Source organism: Ursus arctos, unplaced genomic scaffold, assembly GCF_023065955.2.
Source record: "Ursus arctos isolate Adak ecotype North America unplaced genomic scaffold, UrsArc2.0 scaffold_7, whole genome shotgun sequence".
NCBI classification, from domain to species: Eukaryota; Metazoa; Chordata; class Mammalia; order Carnivora; family Ursidae; genus Ursus; species Ursus arctos.
Genome location: NW_026623089.1, coordinates 27,193,033 through 27,218,071, shown reverse-complemented (window position 1 = coordinate 27,218,071; position 25,039 = coordinate 27,193,033). Strand labels below are relative to the sequence as shown.

The 25,039-nt window shown below is 45.5% G+C and overlaps 2 protein-coding genes across 27 annotated transcripts in view; both read right to left on the bottom strand.

The window, feature by feature from the left end:
• Positions 1 to 18,365, bottom strand: part of SEC31B (SEC31 homolog B, COPII coat complex component) — a 39,526-nt gene extending 21,161 nt beyond the window's left edge. For 5 of the 25 annotated variants that reach the window (XM_026493880.4, XM_057308575.1, XM_057308574.1 and 2 more), the window contains exons 1-10: positions 16,807 to 18,363; positions 14,473 to 14,596; positions 13,998 to 14,121; positions 6,469 to 6,664; positions 6,178 to 6,273; positions 5,087 to 5,230; positions 4,610 to 4,752; positions 3,642 to 3,741; positions 3,376 to 3,537; positions 2,742 to 2,876 (exon numbers count right to left, since the gene is read on the bottom strand). In XM_026493880.4, the coding sequence (XP_026349665.2) occupies positions 2,742 to 2,876; positions 3,376 to 3,537; positions 3,642 to 3,741; positions 4,610 to 4,752; positions 5,087 to 5,230; positions 6,178 to 6,273; positions 6,469 to 6,664; positions 13,998 to 14,121; positions 14,473 to 14,551 (1,179 nt within the window). In that variant the 5' untranslated portion in view covers positions 14,552 to 14,596; positions 16,807 to 18,363. Of the gene's footprint in view, positions 1 to 2,741; positions 2,877 to 3,375; positions 3,538 to 3,641; positions 3,742 to 4,609; positions 4,753 to 5,086; positions 5,231 to 6,177; positions 6,274 to 6,468; positions 6,665 to 13,997; positions 14,122 to 14,472; positions 14,597 to 16,806 lie in introns of those variants that run through there. The other 20 variants (XR_006408932.3, XM_026493878.4, XM_057308576.1 and 17 more) reach the window with 16 other exon arrangements.
• A 356-nt stretch (positions 18,366 to 18,721) lies between these two features.
• Positions 18,722 to 24,631, bottom strand: NDUFB8 (NADH:ubiquinone oxidoreductase subunit B8). Of its 2 annotated transcripts, none has more exons than XM_044382043.3 (5): positions 24,478 to 24,631; positions 24,090 to 24,216; positions 22,479 to 22,578; positions 21,888 to 22,043; positions 18,722 to 19,263 (listed from the first exon to the last, which is right to left on the bottom strand). In XM_044382043.3, exons 1-5 carry the CDS (start codon positions 24,590 to 24,592, stop codon positions 19,258 to 19,260), a joined length of 504 nt encoding a protein of 167 aa, XP_044237978.1. In that variant the 5' UTR covers positions 24,593 to 24,631; the 3' UTR covers positions 18,722 to 19,257. The 2 variants fall into 2 exon arrangements, with proteins under 2 accessions (XP_044237978.1, XP_026349677.1); XM_026493892.4 differs by lacking the exon at positions 18,722 to 19,263 and adding an exon at positions 19,529 to 19,713.
• Between the last annotated feature and the right edge of the window lie 408 nt (positions 24,632 to 25,039).

Genomic DNA, 25,039 nt, shown 5'->3' with positions numbered 1-25,039 from the left:
GTGTGTCCTGGTTTCACAAGGCCACAGAAGAGAGCTTAAGCTCCTCTGCCCGTAGCATACAAAATCCCCCAAAGTCAGGGCCAGACTCTCTAGCCTCTCTCTCCTTGCTCATTCATGTGACTGCTCCACACGCCCAAAGTTCATTTCTGCTTCTGAGACTTCACCCACCAAAACAGCCCCACCTGAGCATCCTTCTCGCCAAATTAGGTATCCTACCTACAGCATCTGTCACCAAGCAGAGCTTTGTAAAGTTCCTTGACTCCAACTGGCTGCACATTAAAACAATGTGAGGAGCTACCCAGCCATCAGGCTGTACTCCAGACAGTAAAATCTGAATCTCTGGGGGTGGGATTAGGCATCAGTATATTTTAAAGTTCTTCAGGTTGCAGCCATAGTTGACAAATACTGCTTACTCCCCAACCCTTCACTATTTCCCTTCCTGAGACCTCCTCCTTAATGAACTTTCCCAGTTGGAATTCTTCACTTGATTCCTACAGCACAAACCTACACTACAGATTAGTGCTAAACAGAACAAACTTAACTTTTAATTTGTTAATATTTGATAGTCTTACAAATTGCTTATGTGTATTCTTATTTGAGGTTCATGTCAATTCCCTAACACAAGCTGAACACGTATTACTATCCCTGTTTTACAGATAATCCTGAGTTAAGCGACCTGCCCAGGGTTACCCAGCTAATAAGTGACAGAGCTATGGTAAGAATGCAGGCCTCTGGCGCATGGGTGGCTCAGTTGGTTAAGTGTCCAACTTTTGATTTCAGCTCAGGTCGTGATCTCAGGATCATGGGATCGAGGTCCGTGTTGGGCTCCACACTTGGCGGGAAGTCGGCTTGAGATTCTCTCTCCCTCTCCCTGAGCCCCTCTTCCCCCACCCAAGCATGGGCACTCTCTCTCTCTCTCTCAAATAAGTAATCTTTAAAAAAAAAAAAAAAAAGACTGCAGGCCTCTCCAGACAGACCCATAAATACAGAGAACAAATTGGTGGTTGCCAGGAGAGGGGTGGGAGGCTGGGCAAAATGGGTGAAGAGGAGTGGGAGGTACAGGCTTCTAGTTATGGAATGAATAAGTCATAGGGATGAGAGGCACAGCACAGGGAATACAGTCAATGGTACTGTAATAGTGCTGTATGGTGACAGCTGGTGGCTACACTTGTGGTGAGCATGGCATAATGTATAGACTTGTCATATCACTAAGTTGTACATCTGAAGCTAAATGTAATATTGTACGTCAACTATACTTCAATTAAAAAAGACAGAAAATAAGTACTGGGGCTGATGTAGAAAAAAATGAAACTCTTAGGCATTGTTGTTGGAAATACTGTGAAGCTGCTGTGGAAAACGGTATGGTGGTTCCTCAAAAAATTAAACACAGAACTATCTCCTGAAACAAACAAACAAACAAACAAAAGCATGTACCTCTCTCAACATCAGAATTCTTCACGTCACTGCCTCCTGAGTATGTTAGCCTTACCTCCACAATAAAACTGGTGGCTCTGAACACAAGAACCACTTCTTTGATACATCTCTTTTCAATTCAAACCTAATATTTAAAGCACTGGATTAAGTGCTTTAGGACCCTGCCACTCCTCAGACCAGTGGCAAGGGCATCACCTGGGAACTTGTTGGGAAATCAGAATCTTGGGCCCTACCCTAGACTGAATGAACCAGAATCTGAATTTTAATAAGATCCCCAGGTGATCTGTATGTGCATTAAAGTTTGGGAAGCACTTGCTTTAGGGATAAAAATGAACAAAACGTGATCCCTATCTTTAAGGAGTCTATTACTTAGTAGGGTCTCCACACATGTATATAAATAACCTTAGTACAGTTAGTATCATTACAGGAGTAGAAATCATCAAAGTGAAGTTTGACAAGGGTTTAAAGACAGGCATTGTGGAGGGGGTGGTATTTAAGCAAGGGACCATAAAAGACTATAATAGGGCTCAGTGGCTCAGGAGAGAAGCTGAAGGGCAGGCCACAGGCAGAAGCAGCAAAGTTGAGGAGTTATTTGTGGGACAGAAAGGAGTCATATGTAACTGGAACCCAAGGAACATATAAAAATAAGGTGGAAATAAAAACTAGGAAGGTAAGTGGGGCCCTGTGTACATCTGGCCTTGAGTCCATAAGGGAATGGGGGTCAAAGGTTTTGAGCAGAGGAGTGACAGGATGGAATTTACATTTTTTTTTCTTTCCTGCTTTGTATTTCTTTTTTTTTTTTAAAGATTTTATTTATTTATTTGACAGGATAGAGACAGCCAGCGAGAGAGGGAACACAAGCAGGGGGAGTGGGAGAGGAAGAAGCAGGCTGATAGTGGAGGAGCCTGATGTGGGGCTTGATCCTGTAACGCCGGGATCACGCCCTGAGCCGAAGGCAGACGCTTAACCGCTGTGCCACCCAGGCGCCCCTCTGCTTTGTATTTCTAACCCTTACATGTCTGGACTCACTACCAGTCCAGACATGTAAAGGTTAGAGAAAAATGAGGTGGAATCTCAGGCAGTTCTCTATAACCGAGCAGCCTACAGCAACCAATACCTTTTAGACAGGACTGGCACAGTAAGCAAGGTGAAGGGGTAGAGGGAAACGCAATAGTAACTCTGCTTGAGCCCTAAAATGGGACCTGATCTGAGACACAGGCAGTAGGAATAAATCTCCTACAGAACACAGCTACATGTTAGGCATACAAGAGGCTTCACAAACACATACCCCTACACACTACACTTACAGCAAATGAAACACCTGCTGGCCTTCTCATCCATTTGGGGGGTTTTTTAAGAGGAGGTATCAATGATGCTTGGGCTACTTGCTCTGGTACATGCAATGGTGGGAGAGGCTGGCCTTTGCTGAAGGAAGAAGAGATCTGAGGGCAAAAGGACACCTGTATCACCAACCCGAAGTGGTGCTGCATCTATAAACTTTACTCTGGGAGAAATCCTTGAGATACCCAATGTGGCCCACAGTGGCTGGACTCCCATTTTCTAGGGAACTGGTAGTGAGGGTAGGACTCCCATGAGTCCAAGAACCTACTGCATCCAAGGTCTACAGTGGACTGTAGACACAGAATGGATCTATAGGAGAAAAGGAGATAAGATAGTTCATACTTTCAAAATAATGGTCCCAGCATGGAGGTCCAGTGTCCCTGAAATACCACAGGGAACATCCAAGAGCAAGAGTCAACACGAAGGCCTCTTTTGTTCCGTGGCAGGAACAGACATCCTCCCAGGAAGATGGGCACTAGAGCAAAGGTGCAACCCAGGGCCCTGGCTTCCTAGTCGTCAATAGTCCCCACTTCCTCCCAGGCCATTCGTCCTTCTCTCTCCCCCACACAGAGACAGCATTCTCCACCAAGCCCTTCAAACCTTGTCAGCCTGTTTCATCTGCTGGACTTCCCAGCTCCTACCCATCACGGAGTACAAACTGATCCATCCGTCGAAGGAGGCAGCAGAGAACACTGGAGGGTCCCGAGGGCACCACTGCACATCAAAGCACCAGCTGCTCTGTATGGGTAGCTTATATACTACCTGTGAGGGAACCCAACCATTAGGGAAACCCTGACTTAGGTAAAGTAACCCCGAACACACAGCTTATTTCCCCTCCCAGCATTCCCACAGAAGGGTCAGCCTACCTCATTGCTCCCCAGGTTCCAGCACAAGATCTGGTTGTCCTTGGCACTACTGAGCAGAAGCTCGGCATCAGCTTGGCTCCACGACACTGCCAAGATCCCCCTAATAAGGAAAGGAAAGAGCAGCTAACATTTGTCAAATGCCTACTCTGAGTAAGGTACCTTATGTATCTCAGATAAACTTCATCCCTAAGAAATGAACAGTCTGATTTCATTTTACAAATGAGGAAAATAAGACTTTGAAAAATTAAGGAAACTTCAGCAGTCATGCAGCCAGAACCCAAGTCAAATCCCAGAGCCTGGGCACCATGCACTGTATCACTCTGCCTCGCATAGGTCCCCACAGAATGGCCTGCTTCCTTTCCCTGACTGTAAAGTAGGGACTATAAATCAGCGTGAATCAGGCAAGCACCCACCCCATGGGTGCTTTTTTTTTAGCAGGAGGGTAGTGAGGACCCAACTCTTCAAAGTCCCTAAGAAGGTATAAAGGCAATATAGTCCTTTAGTAAGAAAAAACAGTGTGGGGCTGCTCTTTCTGTTATGGGCCCAAGAGCTACAGCTTCAAGGGAAGGCCTGTTCAGAGGATAGACAGGAGCCAAGGTTCTCTTATTAAGGAGAAGTCTTGGAGGAAGCAGCCTCACCACCTAAAGAAATGAACATTATCTTGAATCAGAGCCTGGGGACTCTCCCCGGGGGACTAAACATTAGCTCCAAATATTTCTCAGGACCCCATCTACACTCCCTTTCTGGAAGTTAAATGGAATCTCAGGTTCTTTTCCATAACCTCAGGATCTCAAAGAACTCCTCTTTGTTGGGGCTAGAGCTAGGACTGAGAGACTGTGTGCTCACTGGGAATGACTTTGAAGACAGAGAAGATGTTTGGTAACTAAAGTGAGGCATTCACTGCCTCCTACCCAGGTCAGTTATGCCCCACCATCCACCAAGGATACAGACAGAGTTCGAGAGATTACCTGCTGTGGCTTTCCAGCACCTTCAGGGGCGAGGAGGCAAAGCGCAAATCCCACAGCTGAATCACTGGAAAACGATCATCTTCTGAACATAGCACCAACTGGGTGGCTATGTCTGGGTGCCAGGCCAGGCTGGAGCTGTGCATCTGTGAACAAAGCAGACCCCAATGAGTGATGTAACCTGACACTTCTAGTTATGAACCTTGTCTGCCCAGTTGGAATAGGACCTCTGAGGGCAGGTTTTGTGTCTCTTCTATGTGATAAGTGATGACCATGAGTAAGTAAGGAACATTAGAAGCCTTCGGATCAGCTCTGTTTCACTTCCCTAAGCATTCACTCTCAATAGGAAATCTGCTACGAGGCTGAACCTGCAAATGCAACAGCTAAAAGCAGAACCCTGGCATGGGGAGGAGCAGCGCCAAATTCTGGGCATGAGAAAGAAGCCGGAACCTGAGCCTGCGTTCTGCCTCTGCGACTCACCCTGTTGCTACGATCGCTGACTTTGATGATAGGTTCATTCTTCCTGAGATCCCACACAACTGCCTTGCCGCTGGGGTGAGCAGAAGACAGAATGTGTTGAACTTGCCGGTTCCAAGCGAGTGCCTTGATGTCTTCTGGAGGCTGCTGAGGCAGAAAGGGGGGAAGGGGCAGAGGACAACTTGTCATCCCCTGGACCAAGAGCCATTTGCTGTTCCACTGCTCCCAACCGCCCACAGAAAGCCCAAGAGTAGATACGGGGCTTCCCAAACCCAAACACTGTCAGGGAGCTGGGAGTTGAATTTTCCAGAGAGGATCCTTTAGGGGACTGGTGTAGAAGCTGAGAGAATGGCAGGCACACTTGGAATTTACACCTATCCCAAGGTGCTCCTGAGAGGATGGAGTCAAGATTTAAAACAGCCCTCTTATCTATGACAAAGAGAAAGGTAGAGGAGGAGGAAGGGAGGAAAACACAGACATGTAAGACCCCCAGAAAGAATGAGGCAGAAAGAAAAGCCATTGTTATTTTTAGGGCACAAGGTGCTATCAAAGTTATACTTAATTTGCCTCACGATACTGTAAGCACAAGACAGAGAAGAGCAAGGGAGCAAAAAGATGGGCCCAGTTATAGACTGACAGGTAGGTACACTCAGAGACAGACATACACAAGATCCCCAACTGCATGGGAGAACCAGATATAGAGGCAAAGCTGACCCGCCCCACAAAAAGGACAAGGATATATCTGAGTGTGCCCTCTTGGCCCCACTCCACTGAGCCCAGGGCCCTATTCTACTCTTACTAAGCTCTACTATGATAAATAGAACTCTCACTCCTTTTCTCAATGTCTTTTACTGCCTTTCTTCATCTTCCTTCCAGAAACCCTAGGACAGTTAATGACCACAAACCACCACACACACACACCCTCCCCTCCATCCCTGCTATCGGTAGGCTGGTAACGCATTAGTCTGTGGTGCTTTGTTGCCCTCCAGTGGTAAAGTCCAAAATCTCCTGTGCTCTGGCTGCCCTCCAGAATTCAAGACTTCCTGGGCAAATCAGCTGCACACTCTAATCAGCAGCCCCAGCAGTCTCCTTACCTGTGACTTGGATCCTGGGGTCATTGGCACATTTAGGTTATTCAAATCCCAAATAAAGATTTCAGAATCACTGGCCCCTGAGGCCAGGAGGTTGCCCTGTATGAAGAAAAGGCCTTTGGAGACACACCATCCCAGGCAGGGAAGGGGGAAAGAGACCCACATTTAGGGCTTCCAAAACCTCCCCCATAACAGCCTGCAAAGGGCTCAGAATTATAGACTGGAGGTCACAAGTGAATGCTCAGATCTGTGGCTCCATGGCGTGGCCATGTTTGACCAAAGGAAATGCAGTACCTGGAAAGGATTAAAGTCAAGGGCTCTGACAGCCCCCGTGTGCTTCTGTCTCTGGGCAATCACAGGCTCTTTCCCAGAAGACAGGATGTGAGTCACATTGTATAGAGTAAGCATGCCATCGTCCCCGCCGCCTGCAATGACCCCGGAGCCTTCCGAAAGCCCATCGCCAAAGCTCCCCCAGATCAGCTTGTAAAACCTACAAAGAGGAGAAACTGGCATCAGCACCAACTCAGAACCATGTCAGTCGGCAGAGAGGAGGCATCTCCATCAGCCCCTGCCATCATGCAGGCATCTCCATCCCGAGATGGAGCCTGCCTGTCTCCCTCACTTATCGGACACACAACACAGGTTTCCTTCCTTAGTCCTGCCCTTTCTCTGAGAAAAGACTCCACCTTTGTTACACTAGAAGGCAGGAGACCACTGCCTCAGAGTTGTGTGGCAGGTTTTTGTTGTTGTTGTTTCTTTAAAGTTAACATTATTAGGGTTATATAGGCCCAGGATACATACAGATAGATTACATCACTTAATCTTCACAACTCAAATAATACAACTAACACTTATTGGATACTTCCTATGTGCCAGGCACTGTTTTAAGTGCTTCACATGTGTTAACTGATTTAATATTCAACAACCCTATGAAGTATTCTTATTAACTCCATTTTCAATTGAGGAAACTGAGGCACAGAGAATTTACGAAACTGTGTATACACAGTAATTTTATCCCTATTTGACAACTAGGAAGTGGCAGAATCAAGGTTTAAAGTCTGACCCATCTTATTTTATTTTATTCATTTATTTTTATTTACTTTTGTAGAGAAAGAGAGAGAGCGAAAGTGGGAGAGGGGCAGAGGGAGAGGGAAGAGAGACTCTTTTTTTTTTTTTTAAGATTTTATTTATTTATTCGACAGAGAGAGACAGCCAGCGAGAGAGGGAACACAAGCAGGGGGAGTGGGAGAGGAAGAAGCAGGCTCATAGCGGAAGAGCCTGATGTGGGACTCGATCCCGTAACGCCGGGATCACGCCCTGAGCCGAAGGCAGACGCTCAACCGCTGTGCCACCCAGGCGCCCCGGGAAGAGAGACTCTTAAGCAGACTCCACACTCAGCATGGAGCTGGACACGGGGCTTGATCTCATAACCCTGCGATCATGACCTGAGCCAAAATCAAGAGTTAGACGCTCAACCAACTGAGACACCCAGGTGCCCTGAGCCTTCTTATTTTAGAACCTGAGCTTTTAACCATCATAAAATAGTGTATTCTGTGTAGAGGAAGATCCAAACTCTTTTGTACCCAACTAGAAGCAGGTTCCCTACACCAACAATTGCTGTCCCCTCTTCTCTCTCAAGTTGGAAGTGAGAAAAGACCCAAGGACTTCTCCACCCTGTGTCTCTTCCATGTGACTAGCCCACTGGATCTGCTATATGGCTGCAGTGGGCCAGCCCTACAAACATAGAAGCATAAAGAATAAACATACCTCTTGGGAAACACTTTTGGCCTTCTAATGATGCTTCTAATAAGACACTACCAGTGGCTTGCACAAAAGAAAAAGATGGACCCTGGGCCCCTGCAGACAAAGATGGGTCGTCTGCAAAGCCCCTAGGGAAGGCAAGTGAAATCCCCAAAGCCTTACAGGTAGTCTGTCCTTCATTTCACAGCTGCTAGTCAAGAGTATTTCCACAGCCCTTCAGAGAAGCCAGATTTCACATCAAATGATGTCATAAGATCCCTAATTGAAATGAAATGTTTCCACACCCTGGGAACAGTCAGCCAAGAAACTGAGTGGGGTGACTGGGCAGGAACCTGTTTGGCCAGTCATTAGAGCAGCAACCATTTGTTAGAAGTAAAGAGCTGAGCAGTGGTTGAGACCAGGTCACTGAAATAAAACAGCAGAGCGGACACAAAACAGTGGCTCCAAAGCTACGGTCCAAATGGCTATGTTCTAAGGTTGCACTGATCTTAACAGAGCAGAAGAATGTGTGCCACACTGGCTCAAGAGGCTGCCATGTTCCCCTGGGACTAGAGGTCCGTGTGGGCAGAGGGCAAGTCAACAGAGTAGCTAGAGAAGCCCAGAATAGGTCTCATAGGAACCAAAGGAGAGTATGGCCAGAGAAAAACTCATATAGGGATGGCAGAAGATGTTGCAGTAACCTCAGTATGGTCACAGCATATGACATCCAGACCGAAGACAAAGGTACCTGAAACCTCAAGGGGGAGTCACCAGAGTTGGAAAATAAAGCCCAGTTAGTTCAGAGTGACCAAAATGCAGAACACAGCGCATGACAAAATGACTTTCTTTCTCTAAGCATGTAGAAAGTACAGTCCCATGATTAACCATTTCACTAGTGAGGGTGAAACGGGAGCCCAAATGGGACATCACAGAGAACACCTGGGAGAGTGGGACCAGCTGGGACAAGTTAAGCAAGGACCCGGACATGATCATTCAGTGGGCTCAAGGAATGTCAATCATCTCTGCTCTGTAAATGGACAGGGAATAACGTGTGTGTGTGTGTGTGTGTGTGTGTGTGTGTGTGTGTGTGTGTGTGTGTGTATGCATGTACATGCAGAGAAAGAGCACATAAGCCTGTAGGCAAATACAACAAAAAATTAACAACTGATTAAGTAAAGATATATGATTATTCATTTCACTATTCTACAACTTTTCAATGTTTGAATAGTTTAAAAATAAAAACTTAAAAAACAAGATGGCCTCTGGCTTGAAAAAAAGGATTTTCAGACATTAGAAGAAAGAGATTTAAGGAACAGGTATAAAAAGAGTTTGTATAGAAAAATAGGAACTTTCAAAACATGAGAATACCAGTGGAATTCTCTGCTGAAGAGGTTCCCATGGAGATGGCAACAATGGGCACCAGAGAGCATCAAGAATGATAAGTGGCATCTAAAGAAAATACAGATTCTTTACATACCTACCTAGACCTTGCAAAGCAAAATTTCCAGAGACAGGCCCTCAGAATGCACATTTTTAACATGAGCCCCCAAGTGATTCTAACAAGCAACCAGGGTTGAGAACCCCTGTACTAGACCCATCAGACTGATACGAGCCTAGACCAATAAGGGAAGGTACTGAAATTCACAAAGACAGAACCAGTCCTAATGACCAGCTCATGGCTATGCTTCTGGCAGAGAGAAAAAGACAAGGTTGAAGAGAATAAACTGAGGCCTGAGAGATCAGAAAGTTATCCCAACGAAGCTCAGCTGAAGCCAAGCTTTAGCTACTTTATAAGTAAGAACATGTGCTGTCAATTCTTGCTTCTGTAATTTAGGTACTTCTTTGTTTAGGATTTTGCTTTTATTTGCTTAGTTAGGTTCCTTTTTAAAAATCCCAACCTCATCTTAGTGAATTAAAGTGAAAACAAGCCAAAATAGCCGAGGGAATCCAAGTTTCCTAAAAGTCAGAGTGGTGAAAGCAGTGCTCCAAGCTGGAGAATGCAGACAGTGAGGAGAGCAGTGGCTGTTTGAGGGAAGTCCTCTCCTGATGCCCAGTATGCACCAAGCGACTCTTGCCTATATCTCCCAATTTACAGCAGAGAAAAACAGGGCCAGAGAAGTTAAAAAATGTGCCCAAGAGGACATTAGATGGCAGTACTGGTTCTGAAACCAGGTCTATCCAAAAACAAAGCCCATGTTCTCTCTACTCCGTGATCTTTTTTTTTAAGATTTTTATTTATTTGAGAACGAGAGAGAGAGAGCACGCATTCGAGAGAGTGAGCACGAGCAACAAGGAGAAGCAGACGGAGAGAAAGAAGCAGATTCTGTGGGGCCTGATCCCAGGACCGAGAGATCATGACCTGAGCCTAAGGCAACTGCTTAACCGACTGAGCCACGCAGGTGCCCCTCTACTCTGACATCTTCATGTAATCTCTAAAGAAGGCAAACTTTGGAAATGGGAAAACGAAGAGAAGTACACAAAGTGATCTTTTTCTGCTTGCTGTTCTATACACAGGCACCCAAAGAAAGGTCACAGTGCTCCCCCAAGGAGCTAGAACTGCTATAAAGGTACTGGAAGATAGATCACCTTTCTTCATGTTACAAGAGGATGGGTCATACAGAGGTTACAGAGACCACAGTGAGATCTAGAACGTCAGCGTAGACAGGGTGGAGTACAGCACATCACACATCGGCCTCTGACCTCATTCAGCCATAGCAGCTAAGTCCTCAGTTCACAAGTCAACTCAATCATGTATTATTCTCCCCAAAACATTTCTTCTTTCATGAGATTCATCTAACAAACCAAACATCACCAGCTTCAGTGCACATGCTCATCTGTATTGATTTGGATGCATCCAGTGCATTTATCCACACACTCCCGGTATACTTACAGCCTGAGGCAGTCCCTTGTCCACACCTGTACCAGTGTTGCTTTCTTTTTCTTTTTTTTTTTTTTTTTAGATTTTATTCATTTATTTGAGAGACAGTGAGAGAGCACAAGAGGGGGGAGGGTCAGAGGGAGAAGTAGACTCCCTGCTGAGCAGGGAGTCCAAAGTGGGGCTCGATCCTGGGACTCTGGGATCATGACCTGAGCTGAAGGCAGCGCTTAACCAACTGAGCCACCCAGGCGCCCTGTACCAGACTTTCAGAGCAGTTCTCTTTCGGTCAGGTATTTCTAAATATGTAACATTTCTCTGATGCATCATGGACTGAGGATAAGGGGGTCTTCAGGATTCAAATGTGGTTGAGCCATGGGTCCAGTGAAAAGGGCAGGCAAAGGAAGGGGAAATCTTTTGAAAAGTATATGTTTAGGTAATAATGAAGAGACACAAGGAATGTTTCTTTAAAAAAAAAAAAAAAAAAAAAAAGGAGGGGCCCCTGAGTGGCTCAGTCAGTTTAAGCGTTCAACTCTTGATTTCTCCTCAGGTTATGATCTCAGGGTCCTGAGACAGAGCCCTGTGTCAGGCTCCATGCTCAGTGGGGAGCTTCTCTCCTTCTCTCGCTGTCCCTCTCCTGTTCTTTCTCTCTCAAATAAATAAGTAAATAATAAATAAATAAATAAATCTTTAGGGAGAAAAAAGGAAAAAGGAAAGAGATTATGCTATAAAAAAGAAAGGGAAGCAAAGACTGAACGTAAGACTGGAATCTAGAGCCCAGCAGGTTCTTAGCAGTCATCTTACATAACCTCTTCTTTACACATAAGTGAGGAAAATGAAGACCACTGTCAGAATACCATTTGCACAGTCATGTAACTTTAGGCAAGGATGCAACTCAATATAATTGTGTTTTCCACTAAACCATGCCAAAGATGACACAGAAAAGAAAAAGGAAAGCATAAAGCAAAGAATGGGCAGCCTTCTACCTACCCTGATCACCTTGATCAATAGTTTGAGATGTGGATTTCTGAGTAAGTGACTGAACCCAGGCTGAGCCAAAAGTGGGTATCTTAGACCCTGGGGTGTCTAAGATAATTTCTTCAACAAGACTCTAATAGATCTAGGTCAAAGGTAATTTCTTGGGTCTTTGGAAATGCAAATCAATCTTTGGATACAATTATGGAGGTGGAAAAGAAAGCAGAGATGAAATACTATCAATAGTTTTAACCATACTATTTATTTTGGTTATAGCCCCCAATCCTTGCAGGATGGAACAGGGTATGAAGTGAAGTTTATGATTCTTGAATTGGGTACCAACATTTCATAAAGGGTCCCTTCAACTTAGTTGGTTGCAAAACCAACCAATCATCACCCCTGAAAAGCTCTCACGGCACTAAGATTAACTGAAGAATAACTGTAACTAACTGAAATGGTGGATAGCAATGCTCATTGTGGTCTCAAGTTCTAATGTCACTTGTGCATGTAACAGATATTTATTAAGCATCTAACGCCAGGCACTGTTTTAGGAGCTAGAGATACGGCAGTGAATAAAACAGGCAAAAATCTCCGCCCACAGGGATCTTAGGATTCAATTTCAATTTCAAGATTTCTTTTTTTTTTAAAAAGGGTTTTTTAAAGATTTTATTTATTATTATTTTTTTTATTTGACAGAGAGAGAGAGCACAAGCAGGGGGAGCTGCAGGCAGAGGGAGAGGGAGAAGCAGGCTCCCCACTGAGCAGGGAGCCCAATGCAGGGCTTGATCCCAGAAACTTGGGATCATGACCTGAGCTGAAGGCAGAGGCTTAACTGACTGAGCCACCCAGGTACCCCCTTTTTAAAAAAATGTTTTAAAGATTTTATTTACTTGACAGAGAGAGAGAAAGAGAGAACATACAAGCAGGGGGCAAGATTTCTTAAGCAATTATACTGCATCTTTATTAGGAACTCTTTGCCATAAGGAGCCACTACTGTGCTGAAGTTGCTGCTTCGCTGGCTGAGGATAAGAGCCCTTGCCCACTTCCCCTCTTAACTCCAGGAGTATGAATGCTATTGCATTAGCTCACCCCTTTCATGGGCCCTTTCTGAAATGCTTGCTTTGATGCTAAGAATATTTCATGATTACTGGTAAACCCTCCAGTGGCTGCTCTTCAAAGGAAAAGGTACTGGAAATACAAAGACATGTAAAACATTATAAAATAAGGGAGGCTGTTAGAAAGTGATATAGGGGCTCCAGAAAGGGAGAACAATAACTAACCTTTCATTATTAAGTTAAACCATGAAAAGAAAAAAAGAGGTACTTCTGTCTAAATAACTTAATCTCTCAGATGAACCAAAAAATGCACAAGAGAATGCAAAGTTGCATTTTGACCGCTAATCTCTAAAATGGGATAGACAAGATAATTTTCTGAGCTGTAGGAAAAAGACCCTACATTTTTAATCTATAAAATTATAAAAACTGTATTTTTAATAGTAGAGTAATGCACATACATTACTTATATTGCCTATATAACTCGAGTATAGTGAATATTCTCATTTTCCCTGGTGGTATGAAAATTTGGAGACCACTGCTATAAGCCACATCTTTATAAAACCTGTAAGAGAAAAGTTGAATAATAGAAAGAAGGTAGATTTTGGAGTCAGGCCTAGATGTAAATCCTAGCTTCCCAGACTTTCAGTTTCCTCCTGTGTAAAAAGGCCCATTTTGAGGGACAAATAAGATATACAGAGCCCCTAGCATAGTGTCTGGCCTGTATACATACGCTCTGTGAATGTCAGTACTCAGCCCTATAAGCCTGCTAGAGCCATGAAATCCATGAGTACCCAATCAGTGCCTAACCACGATGAGAGGCTCACTCATTCTCCTCCCACTGGCAGAAAAGGAGATATTGTGTAAGGTTATCTTCGCAAGAGCCAGGGGAGGAAGGAGCCAACATCTCTGGGCTGAGAGAGAGATCAGGTACTTATGGGTCCAGCTTTGTGTGAGGCGTCTCTATCACATGATTCTGCCTGACACCACTGCTGCTGCTGGCCAAAAAGGTACAAGTGGGTTTTTTAAAAAAATCCTTTTGCAAAATAAACCCAGGGTTAACTTCTCTCTTCAAGTATCTCCTCATGAGCCCTGAGAAGCACACATTACCACCAGCATTCCTCAACAAGGTCTACATCAGAATCTGTCCCACACACCCATCAACAATTCAGACATAGTACCTGCTTGAGGCAGAAAGGACTCCCTTGTGTTTCAAGTCCAAAGAGGGGTCCCTGAAATCAACCTCAAAGATTTCCAATGTGCCATTTGTGCTAAAGGAGGCATCTAGCTGCTGGGCAGATGTTCCTAGGCACAAGAAAAGTTAGGAAGAGGCAGCATATAAGCAAAAATACATGCATGGATTTGGGGTATAAATGGTTAGGGAGTGGAGAGGCAGAGGAACAGAAGACTGGGTATACTTTTTTTCAAATGGTAACTCCAAAGAAAGCAAGAAAACAGGAGGTGCCCCGGCTTGAGCCACAGTTCAAGGCTGCCCCCAGGTACTCCAAACACCTAATGTCCCCTTGCTTATGCTGAGAACAAACCCCACCTTTCCATGACTCTAAAGCTTTCTCTGAAGCTCAGTAAAAAATTCTGGATATTAAGTCTCCCTTTGACCTATGTACTTTCAGTGGATTGTAGTTCAAAATATCATACCTGTGGCCAGGTACACAGGGTAGTGGCTGGCTGGGCTCCACGCTTGGACAGCTGGCCGTTCAAGTTCCTTTAGCTTCATGGCCGGTCCTGTGTGTGGCAGAAAACTGACATGGCCTTCAACCTACTGAAAATAGAAACCTGCAAACTTAAGGGTCAGATCCAGGGAGTACCTGCAGACACGAGATCTTGTTTCTCTCTCCCCACCATGGAATGGGGATTTTTGGGCAATGGGGGGTAACATACACATAACTATCTGTAGATCTGCAAGGACAGTTCACTTACCAATTACTGAAATCTAATGCTTTAACCCCAAAAAGATATCCAAACACAGTGGTTGCCGCAGGCCCAATGGTGATGATAATCATCAGATCAGATAATATCTCAGTAACCTCATCTACTCCCTTGGCTTTACATACCATCCATATGCTGATGACCCCCAAATTCATTCCACCAACACAAATTTCTCCACTGAGCTCCAAGTTCTTATACATAACTTGCTAATCCAGTATTTCCATTTGGATATAGCAAAGATACCTAAATAAGTCTGTCAAAAACGAATTCTCAGGGCGCCTGGGTGGCTCAGTCGTTAAGCGTCTGCCTTTGGCTCAGGCATGATCCCAGAGCCCTGGGATCGAGCCCCACATCGGGCTCCTCCACTGGGAGCCTGCTTCTTCCTCTCCCACTCCCCCCTGCTTGTGTTCCCTCTCTCGCTGGCTGTCTCTCTCTCTGTCAAATGAATAAATAAAATCTTTAAAAAAATAAAAAATAAATAAATAAAATGGAATTCTCTATCCACCATCTCCTCCCCCCAAATCTGTTCTTCCTCTAATTTTCTGTATCTCAGTAAATGGTACCACTATCCACCCAATTGCTCAACCAGAAAACCTGAAAATCACCCTTGATACCTCCTTCTCCCTTATTCCAATTCATCATTAAGTCTGATTTTACCTCCAAAATTATATCTTAATCTGTTTACTTTTCTCCATCTCCACCACCACCACACTATTTGAAGATACCATCATCTCTCACCTGGATTACTGCAATAATCTTTCAACTGGTCATGTTTACTCTACCATCACCCAATTAACTCTTTACATAGCAGAAGTGAACTTTTAAATAGAAAAAAAAAATCAAATGACTTCTATTGCACTCAGAACAACATTGCACTCAAAGCCCTTATGACCCTGCTCAAAGGCTCCGGCCTACCACTTCAACCTCCTATATCACAGCTTTCCAGGCTCAGCTTCTCACCCCCTCAGAAAGGTCAGCCACCCAACAAAATTCAGACTCAATTTTTTCTCCTTGGTAACTTATTTGTTGAATAAGTGTAGACATCCATTTTAATTCTATGGTTTCCAATCCAATTCTAACGCATATTCAAGGTGCCATCCCAACAGGCTAGTAAAGTGGCAGGAAGGTGTTTTGTTTGTTTTTAATGTAACACTGAACTTGAGAGAGAAGACTTGGGACCTGTTGTGACCTGCTTAAGGAAGCCACCGACAGGTTAGTCTAAACTTAGAAAAATAGCAGGTAGTATTGCTCAATCTCTAATGTACTTTCCAGCCTGAAGAAAGTTTAAGGCTGCCAATTCAGCCAAGATTCTCAGGGGGGCCTCTCAACACTTGAGGCAACATCAATTACGTACGGACTCGGGGGCACAGTGTATTATATAGTCACCACCGCCACCTGCTGGTCAAAGCCATTTTCACGTTTCTGGGGAAAGCCCTTAACAGAAGTAGGAGCTGCGTTTAGCATTGCTCATTTAACGTGCAAATCTCAATTCTCACAATGGTTCTATGTGGCAAGTACTATTATTATCCCTATTTTACGGGGAAGAAAACTGGCTGGGCCGAGATGTGAACCCCTATCAGCCCCCACAGCCCAGTGCTTTTAACCATTATACTGGTTCAAACTAAACTCAACTCCACGTGAGGTGTTAAATCCCCGACGGTCTAGAACTGGAAAGAGGGGCTTTTACTCTACATTCAACCAAGAGCCGAACAGACTGCTGCAGTGATGGAGGACGGCAGCGACCCTCGGCAGAGCCGGCCCTTGGGGGCGGTGAGCACAGCTTCCCGCCAGGCCTGGCCAGGCCGGGGCCCGGAGTGCACCGGAAGGCGCGAGGGCGGCGCTGAAGGGAGACACTCGTCGGGCCGCAGCACCCCCGCGCGCCCGGGAGAGCGCAGCCGAGTCCAGTCCAAGGGCGGGCGTGCCGGGCCCCTAGGGGAGAGGCGCGGGCCGGGGTCTCCGCTGGGGACGAGCTCCCGCTACCCCCGACTCTCTCCCAAGGGAAGGGCGGCACTCCCAGCCCCCAGAGAGGCGGGGAAGACCCACCTGCTCGGGGAACCCAGGCCAGAGCAGCGCGGCGCAGCCAGAGCTGATTTCCTCAGAGGGCCTTCGGGCTTAATTGGGCGCTGCGGACGGCGGCTGCCGAAGGCCAAAAGTAGTCCTGGCAGGGCACCGCGCGCGCAAAGCGCGGGGTTGAGGGCCGGCCGGCCCGCGAAGGATGGTAATAGGATTCTCGCGTTTACTCCGGGCTCCCTCACCTGTCCTGTGACTACGCAGTTCTGCCGCAGTGGATCAGATCCTGTGACTACTAAGTTATGGCCTATTCAATTTGAGCCAGGCTCCAGGAATAGCCCCCCGAAAAGGGATAATACTAATTCATTATTTGTTGAAGTGGAGAAGACCTAGTGTTAGTTCCAGAAGCTCTCAGTGGAATCTTAATTGAAAAGGTAAATAGCAATCGAGGCCATAAACAACGGCAACGCACTACAGCTCAGCAACAACTGGTGGCCAAAAGCTGTTGGCTTTTGTTGGCTGAATTAAAGGGTATAGGCATGCGGCGGGCTAGGTATTGTAGGCCACGGGCTTCCTGGAGGGTTTCAGGGACACGAGTCGGGTGTCATAACTTACAGTGGCAAGATAGGTGGTGTCTCAGAGAGAAGGCAGGGCCCAACTGGCTAGTAGGCCCCCTGGCATTTCCCATACCATGAATTAAAGAGGCCGGATACAGATTGGGAATACCAGTTCAACTCTGCAGGTAATTGGGAGTTAGTGAAAATTATGAGTAGGGATGCAATAAAATGAAGATTGTATTTTGATTCCCTTGGAGAGAAACCAGAGCTGGAGGCAGGGACTCAAATTAGGAGACTAATAGAATAGTCCCGGTACCAAGTGATGAAAGCCTGGATTAATATAGTGGCGGCGACTATAAAGGAAAACTGGACAGGCTCTTGTGACTGATGAAGGTAAAGAGTTGAAGGGGGAGGTGAAAAAAATGAGATGGATTTTTTTATGTTGACTGAGGGAATTATGGCATTTCCAAACAAAAATGTTTTGTCAGCAGCTGAAGATCTTAGACCTGTTATCTGAGATTCAGAACTTTGGTTTTATGCAGAAGTTCCACCATGTTTTTGCCAGTTACACCTCCAAAGATGGTGAATTGGTTGTTATTTTACGACAGAGCCCCAAATCACTGTGACACAAGTCTAGATTTCCTTTCCGTGTGGACTAGAGGGTTTTGAAGTCAGGACAGAAGAAAATTTAGGGCATTGTCTGTGCCTGCTCACTCCTCCTGTGTACTAAGTACTCACTAAGCATTTTTTGAACATCTTAGCACCACAACAGTGGATGAGACCTGAGGGCAAATAAACAGGGTGGAAAACTGAACCTTAGACTATACCTCAAATTAGGGAATGAGGCAGAAATGTCACTGATGGGAGTGCTCTGAGAGAAATTTGAACCAAAAGCATTAGGTCACAGTTTCAAGCAGGACAGAATTAAAAAAATAAAAAATACAGGGGTGCCTGGGTGGCTCAGTCAGTTAAGTGTCTGCCTTCGGCTCAGGTCATGTACCAAGTCCTGCATTGGGCTCCTTGCTCAGCTGGGAGTCTGCTTCTCCCTCTGCCTGCAGCTTCCCCTGCTTGTGCTCTTTCTGGGACCAAAAAAAAAAAAAAAAAAAAAAGTATACTCTTCTCTCTCAGCTCACACATCTCTTAATTCTTCACTTTGTTTTATAACTGCCAGTCTCAGCTTCTAGGTAGGTACTTGAAGGCAATTATTTTGTCCTGTCCAATTTTATATCCCCAGGACCTGTCAGTGTCTGGTATGTGTGTGTGTGTATATATATGTCAGATATATACATATACATATATATGTATACATATCAGATATACAAATGTTTGTTAAATATATTATCAAATGTGACAAGAGGACAGAGAATGAAGACAGACAAAAAGCCAGTGGAGACACTGAAGTAGAGGGATTTAATTTCATTAACCACCCCCTGATCTCATAAAAGTCCCTTTCAGTGCCTGTACAAAAACTAACTTGGATGGACTTGCTTTCATAGGTCATACTGAACGTGTGCTTTTCTTTATGGGACAGGTTTTTAGGCAGCATGACTGTTACTTTAAGAAAATGTCCCCGAAGGGACAAAAAGGAAAGGAGTTGGTTCACTTAACAGATGCACTGAGATAGATCCTCAAAAACAGGAGCAAAAGCCATGCACAGGTTCAGAATAACTCACTGAACTGTCCTCTAATTCATAAATGTAGGATTCAGAAGTTGCTTTGGAAGAAGGAATACATGCTTTTACGATAGAAATAACATTAGTGACAGTCACAGCCCCAGGTGACTCCAAAAACAACTATTTATCCTGGAATATACTTGAAACATGTTAAAGTACAATTTTTTAAAAAACTAACCACTATAAAAAGGTTTTTTTATGGGAAATACTTTTTGTTTCAATTTGGGCAGTCAGGAATATATCTTCCCTCTTCTTCAACCCTGTAAATGGGAAAAAGAGATACCCTTACCACCTGCTGCACAACTGGAACCGTCAAATACCTTCACGGTCCCAGCAAAATTAACAAATTACCATTTTCTTGTGCTTAACTCCCCCCACCTCCAGTCTTTCTAATCTCAGAGTGGGTAGGGGGTGGGAACGGACAACAGACACACACACACACACACACACACACACACACACACACACACAAACGAGAAGGAAGAGGTCCTCAGTGGCTATTCCTGGGGAAATGAGGCACAGATACCACAGCACTAAGTTTTATTAGGGATTTCATTAGGGTTAAATCTCTAGAAATGAGAGAGTCAGTTCAGGGGCACAAAGCTGATGAAGCCACCTCAGATCTCATAATGAACAACAAGCTCAGGCTCTTTGGTGGGATCGCCGCCTCGTTCCAGGTACAGATTATTATAAGGATACTGCTTTGGCCCCTAAGGGAAAAACACAGGTCAGCAAGATAGCATACGTCCCAGCCAATACCTGGCTATACCCCACTCTGAGTTAACGATCACACATGGTAAATGGATACGAGGTAGCCTCTGGTCGGACCCAGCAGGGCTAGAACAGCAGGAAGAGCACTCCTCTTCCCTAATCAGCCCAAGGTAAAGAGAAAGCCTAGATTGTAAGAGAAGTGGTGCCTACAGTGTGTGTGTGTGAGAGCGAGTGAGAGAGAGAGGGAGAAAAGGAAGGAGGGACAGTGGGAGGGAGAGTGCTTTCTAAATGAGACGATGCATCCATCCATCCCACTCTCTCCTGGGGTCGAGACAGACTCAATCTCCTTTAAGTCACTCAGCCTCTAATGGTTCCACCACTAAAGTGGCCTAGCAAATGAGGCGTGCAGGAGCAGCGGTGGGGGAAAGCACAGAGGAGACATGGCTGGGACGTGCTTTAGGGGCTGCTGGCTTTACCAACAAACAGCTGTCAGAGAACACAGCTCAAGGGGAGGAGAAAAGGGTGATGTGCTTACAGAACTGAAAAATGGAAGAGCCACACTGTGTTTCTTGCTCTCCTGAAGTGAAGTTAGTGCTCACACCAGCCCTACGTGCACTCTCCAGCCTGGAGCCCCTGGGGCTTGGTAGGAAGGCTCGTGTCAGTGCACACAGACATACCAGCTACCATCACGACATCGATTATCTCTGCAGAGGTAGCACCGAGCAGCCAACTGCAAACACGACGGTCTTCCTGCTTTCAGTTCCTTCCTGTACAATCTACCCTGCAGACTACTCCCAAATTAATCATCCTAACACCCTAACCTTCATTATGTCATTTCTGTTCAAAAACTCAACAAAGTTCCCTGCTGCCTAGACGCACACCAAGTCATCACTGGATCCCCAACCCTAGCACAATCTGTATCTGGTACATAGTAGGGTCTTCATAAATATTTCAATTAATGTCTTACTATACCACTGAGTGCAAATCCCTAACTACACAATCAAAGTATCCCAACCTAAACAACCAACTCACCTCACAATATTTTTTAACATGGCAATTTCCACACCTAATTTCCCAGAACATGAGAATTACCTGGGAACTTGTTAAATACTGATTCTGGAACCCCACCACGGAGCTACTGAACCAGGAATCTAAATTTTTAGCAGCTCTCTAGGTAACCAATACAGCTGGTTACCTAGGAATATTTTACATGCCTATTCCATTCCAGCTAACTAACTCTCCTTTTCCTTCATTCTATTTTCTCTTGCCCCAGATGTTCTTTCCAACTTCTGCCCACCATCCAAAGTCTATACATATTTTTAGTATCTAGCATGATCCTTCTTTTTAACAGGACCTCATACCCCTTAACACACAGGTTCACTACATACATATGGACACTAAAACTGCCACATTCCTATATCTCTGTTCAAATGTTGCTCATCGTGTCATTTATCTACATCTTCTTCTTACCCAAATCAAACTTACTTAAAGCTAGACAGTGTATTTTCCGTGTCCTTTACGTTTTCCAAAATAAAACTAACTGTGCTCGCAGTAAACAATTGCTTCCAGTACCCTATATAGGACACAGTGCCCTTCACACTTCCAGCAAAGAATAAGGTTTCAGCTCTATATTTCTTGACTCTACCTTGAAAAATCACTTGCTAAGATATAATTGGTAAGTATAGTCCCCAAATGGCAACTCTGGAAAACTAGTTGACCTACAAATTCTCATTTCTCGGGGCGCCTGGGTGGCACAGCGGTTAAGCGTCTGCCTTCTGCTCAGGGCGTGATCCCGGCGTTGTGGGATCGAGCCCCACATCAGGCTTCTCTGCTAGGAGCCTGCTTCTTCCTCTCCCACTCCCCCTGCTTGTGTTCCCTCTCTCGCTGGCTGTCTCTATCTCTGTCGAATAAATAAATAAAAAATCTTTAAAAAAAAAAAAAAAAAAACAAATTCTCATTTCTCATTTAGTCCTAAACTGTTTCTTCTCACTCTGACTAACCCAAGAAGTAGCATGAAGCAGTGCTCTGAGACTTGTGCCAGGTCAATGGGTAAGGCCTTCTACAGGCCTTAACAGGAAGCCAAGCTTGGCTGGATCTCTACTCCAGAGACTTCATTCCCTCAGGAAACAGCACTAAATAAATGTGCCTATCAGAGTACTTCTCAGATACTCACCACAGGTTGGTAGGTGGGGTAAGTCTCCCCGACCCAAAACATGAACAGCATGAAGGCCACGAAGCCGAAGAGGTGCTTACACATGAGATTCCAGGAAACAGGCGTGGGGGATGTGTCCACACGGTTCCTGATATACATGTCAATGTCCCAGTGCATCTGAGGCAAAAAATCAGTTAAATGTCACATTCTGCTCTTCCTGCAAAAGGCAGGCAATCTGCAAAAGGGTCATCAGAGCCTGATACAAGGTTTGATAAAGGCAGTCTACTGCCCTAGGGCGATATTCCGCAACTCAAGTGTGAGCTACTCTACACATAGGACTAGGTGCTGGCTTAGGTCTAGGGTTCTGCTGACCAAAAACACTTCAAGCATGGAAGTTCACAATTTTCAAAGTACAGAGCTCTGATTATTTCCAGAAGTCTCATCCCATGTGCCACACATGGAACCTCAGATCTCAGATCACTGGATCTTGCTTCCTTGGCCAGAAAACCTAATGTTACTTAGACAGCAAAGTGCCATTTAGGCTAAAGAAAGAATCCTCACGAAGATATTAGGGAGAAGGAAGAAATGTCAAATGGGAGATGGATCTCTCACCGGTTCACCCCAGTTCAACCTCAGGTCTGGATGGTCCCAGTTATACCACGGATCCCTCTCCTGCTGTGAGCGATCAGGGAGCTTCGGGTAGTCGCCATACCTGAAAGACAGAAAAACTTCTGGAAGGGGCTTTGAGTGGCATCACTCAAGCAATTGAAAGTCCCCTCATGTTAACAGATGAGAAACTAAGTGACAGATAACTGCCTCACCTAAGGACAGAAAAACCCACTTTTATTTTTATTTTATTTTATTTTTTTAAGATTTTATTTATTTGTTTGACAGAGAGAGAGACAGCCAGCGAGAGAGGGAACACAAGCAGGGGGAGTGGGAGAGGAAGAAGCAGGCTCCCAACAGGGAGCCTGATGTGGGGCTGAATCCCAGGACTCTGGGATCATGCCCTGAGCCGAAGGCAGACGCTTAATGACTGAGCCACCCAGGCACCCCAGAAAAACCCACTTTTAAATTAAGATCTAAATTTATAGTCACCAAGCACAGAACTAATCACAGAAGTCCAAAGTGTAAAAAAAAGATCATGTCAAACTCTAAAACATTATAATATACATTATAACATACATGCTTTTCTTATCTTCTTTCAACAACAAAGTCATGCAATGTTATAATGTTAGAGCTGGAAGGGAATTTAGCAATCAATCACTCTGATTCCCTCATAGACAGAAAATGAAACTGAAGTTTAGCTTGAACCCAAGGTCACCCAGCTAATTGGAATACAAACAAAAAGGATTCAGATTAGAAAAGCATTCTCTTCGTAGCAATTGTGCTCCCCAACCACCAAGTTAGCATACATCTCCAGGTCTCAAACACCTCATGGGACTTCCTGCTAAGCTGGATTTTCCCCAACAAATTCAGTTTCAACTTTTACAGACTGCTACCAAGGCTACTCTTGTCCACAACAAAATAAGAGACATAGGAAATGATGACAACTAGTCATGTGTCACAGAAAATGACTGGAAAACAAGAAAAATAGGAGCTCCTAAAACCACTACTGAAAGAATGATGATAGGAAAGAAAATGAGCATGACTGTAATCACTTCAGATAATTAACTGCAGGGATGTTATGTAAAGGGAGGGATGGATAACATCAACTGGAGTAGGGAAGTTGGCTGTTTAATCTGCGTGACAGTTACTACAACTTCCACAGCCCTAACAGCAAAGATATTTTTTAAAAGAAAGATATACACGCGAATATAGAGTACTCCCTCTACAAATAAGGCTCTCAAGACAGGAGTCCAGCTCCAGCCCTATCACGTGCCTGGATGACAGCACCTGAGCCCAGCAGATGCTCAATCTAAATGAAACCTCGCACTCCAGTTGAAGCCAAGGAAAGTTCCTGCTATTCAGGGGTCCTCAAGGGAGCTATTAAAATCTCGGCTTCCTCATTTGAGGAAACAGCCTGAGCCAAAGAGAAAATTGAAGTCCTCTAGGCTGCAGCTGCTCACCCATCACTTCCCACCTCCCTCCACCGAGAAAGGCACCCACACCATTGACTCTGAGGGGTCACGAGAAGGTTCAGGGAAAATGGTCAGGGTCGAGTCACCCAACCCGGCTGGCCATCTCCCATCACTACCCGGCTGCGAACAAACTGCATCTCACCCCATGCCATCATCCGGGTACGGCTGGTAGTCTTCTACCCGCATATTGTATTTCTTGGCGGCGGCTGCCCGTTCTTCCGGGGTTTTGGGATAGGGACCCGGGAGCATGTCCTTCGTAATGTGCGAAGCTGGAGAGCAGAAGAAGGAAGGTCAAAAAAGACTCTGTCCCTCCTGCCGCCTTGAAGGCTTCAAGCTGCGATGGCTGCGGCGGCCCAGGCTTCAAGATACCAGTGAGACCCTTGACCCCCTTTTCTGGGTATACTAACTCCACCTCCGCCCCCTCGCCGGACACGGCCACCGCGGTATCCGCGATACCCGCCCCCCTCCCAACCCTCGACACACCAAACTTCAGGCATCCCAACACTCAGGCCTCGCCCCTTCTTGCGGACCTGTCCGTGCACCCAACGGCACCACGGTCCGGGTTGCCCTTTGCAGCCATCGGACTCCCAGGACCCGCGCTCTGGCCGCCGCCATCTTCACCTTCTCCCAGTTGGCCCTGCACATGCGCAAAGGCCTTGTCACGGTGGCTGAGCCGGGCCAAACGCGACGAGGGAAGTCGGTAGCGAAGGAAAGTCTTTAGGCTCCAACAAGGGCGGGGCTTAAACCGTGTGGGAAGCCACAGGGAAGATGAGGGGATGGATAGAGGCAGAGAGGGAAAGTGGAAAGGAGAGAAAATCAGGTAGGTCACTACTTTGACATTTCATATTGTTGTGTCCCTTTCTTCGTCATCTGACTTAGACACTTCCAAGGATAGTGGGGACACAGACCCGAGCGTCTCAGGTGGACCGCTAACTTACCTCCCCCAGGTGCAGTACAAGTCAAATGAACCGAACCTGTCTTAATCTCTTCTCTGACCCTGCTTCCCTTTTTCCTCTCCTTCACTGGCACTTCCTCTTTTCATACCCAAACGTGATCGTTCTTCAAATTCAGCCGTTGGTCTTCCTTGCTCTG

Excerpts from the sequence above, each read along its gene's own strand:
- NDUFB8 (XM_026493892.4), bottom strand. The coding sequence starts at position 24,592 with ATGTGCAGGGCCAACTGGGAGAAGGTGAAGATGGCGGCGGCCAGAGCG. Across the intron at positions 22,579-24,089 it reads TACCCGGATGATGGCATGGG|GTATGGCGACTACCCGAAGC; the intron begins GTGAGATGCAGT and ends TCTGTCTTTCAG. Across the intron at positions 22,044-22,478 it reads GGTTGAACTGGGGTGAACCG|ATGCACTGGGACATTGACAT; the intron begins GTGAGAGATCCA and ends TTTTTGCCTCAG.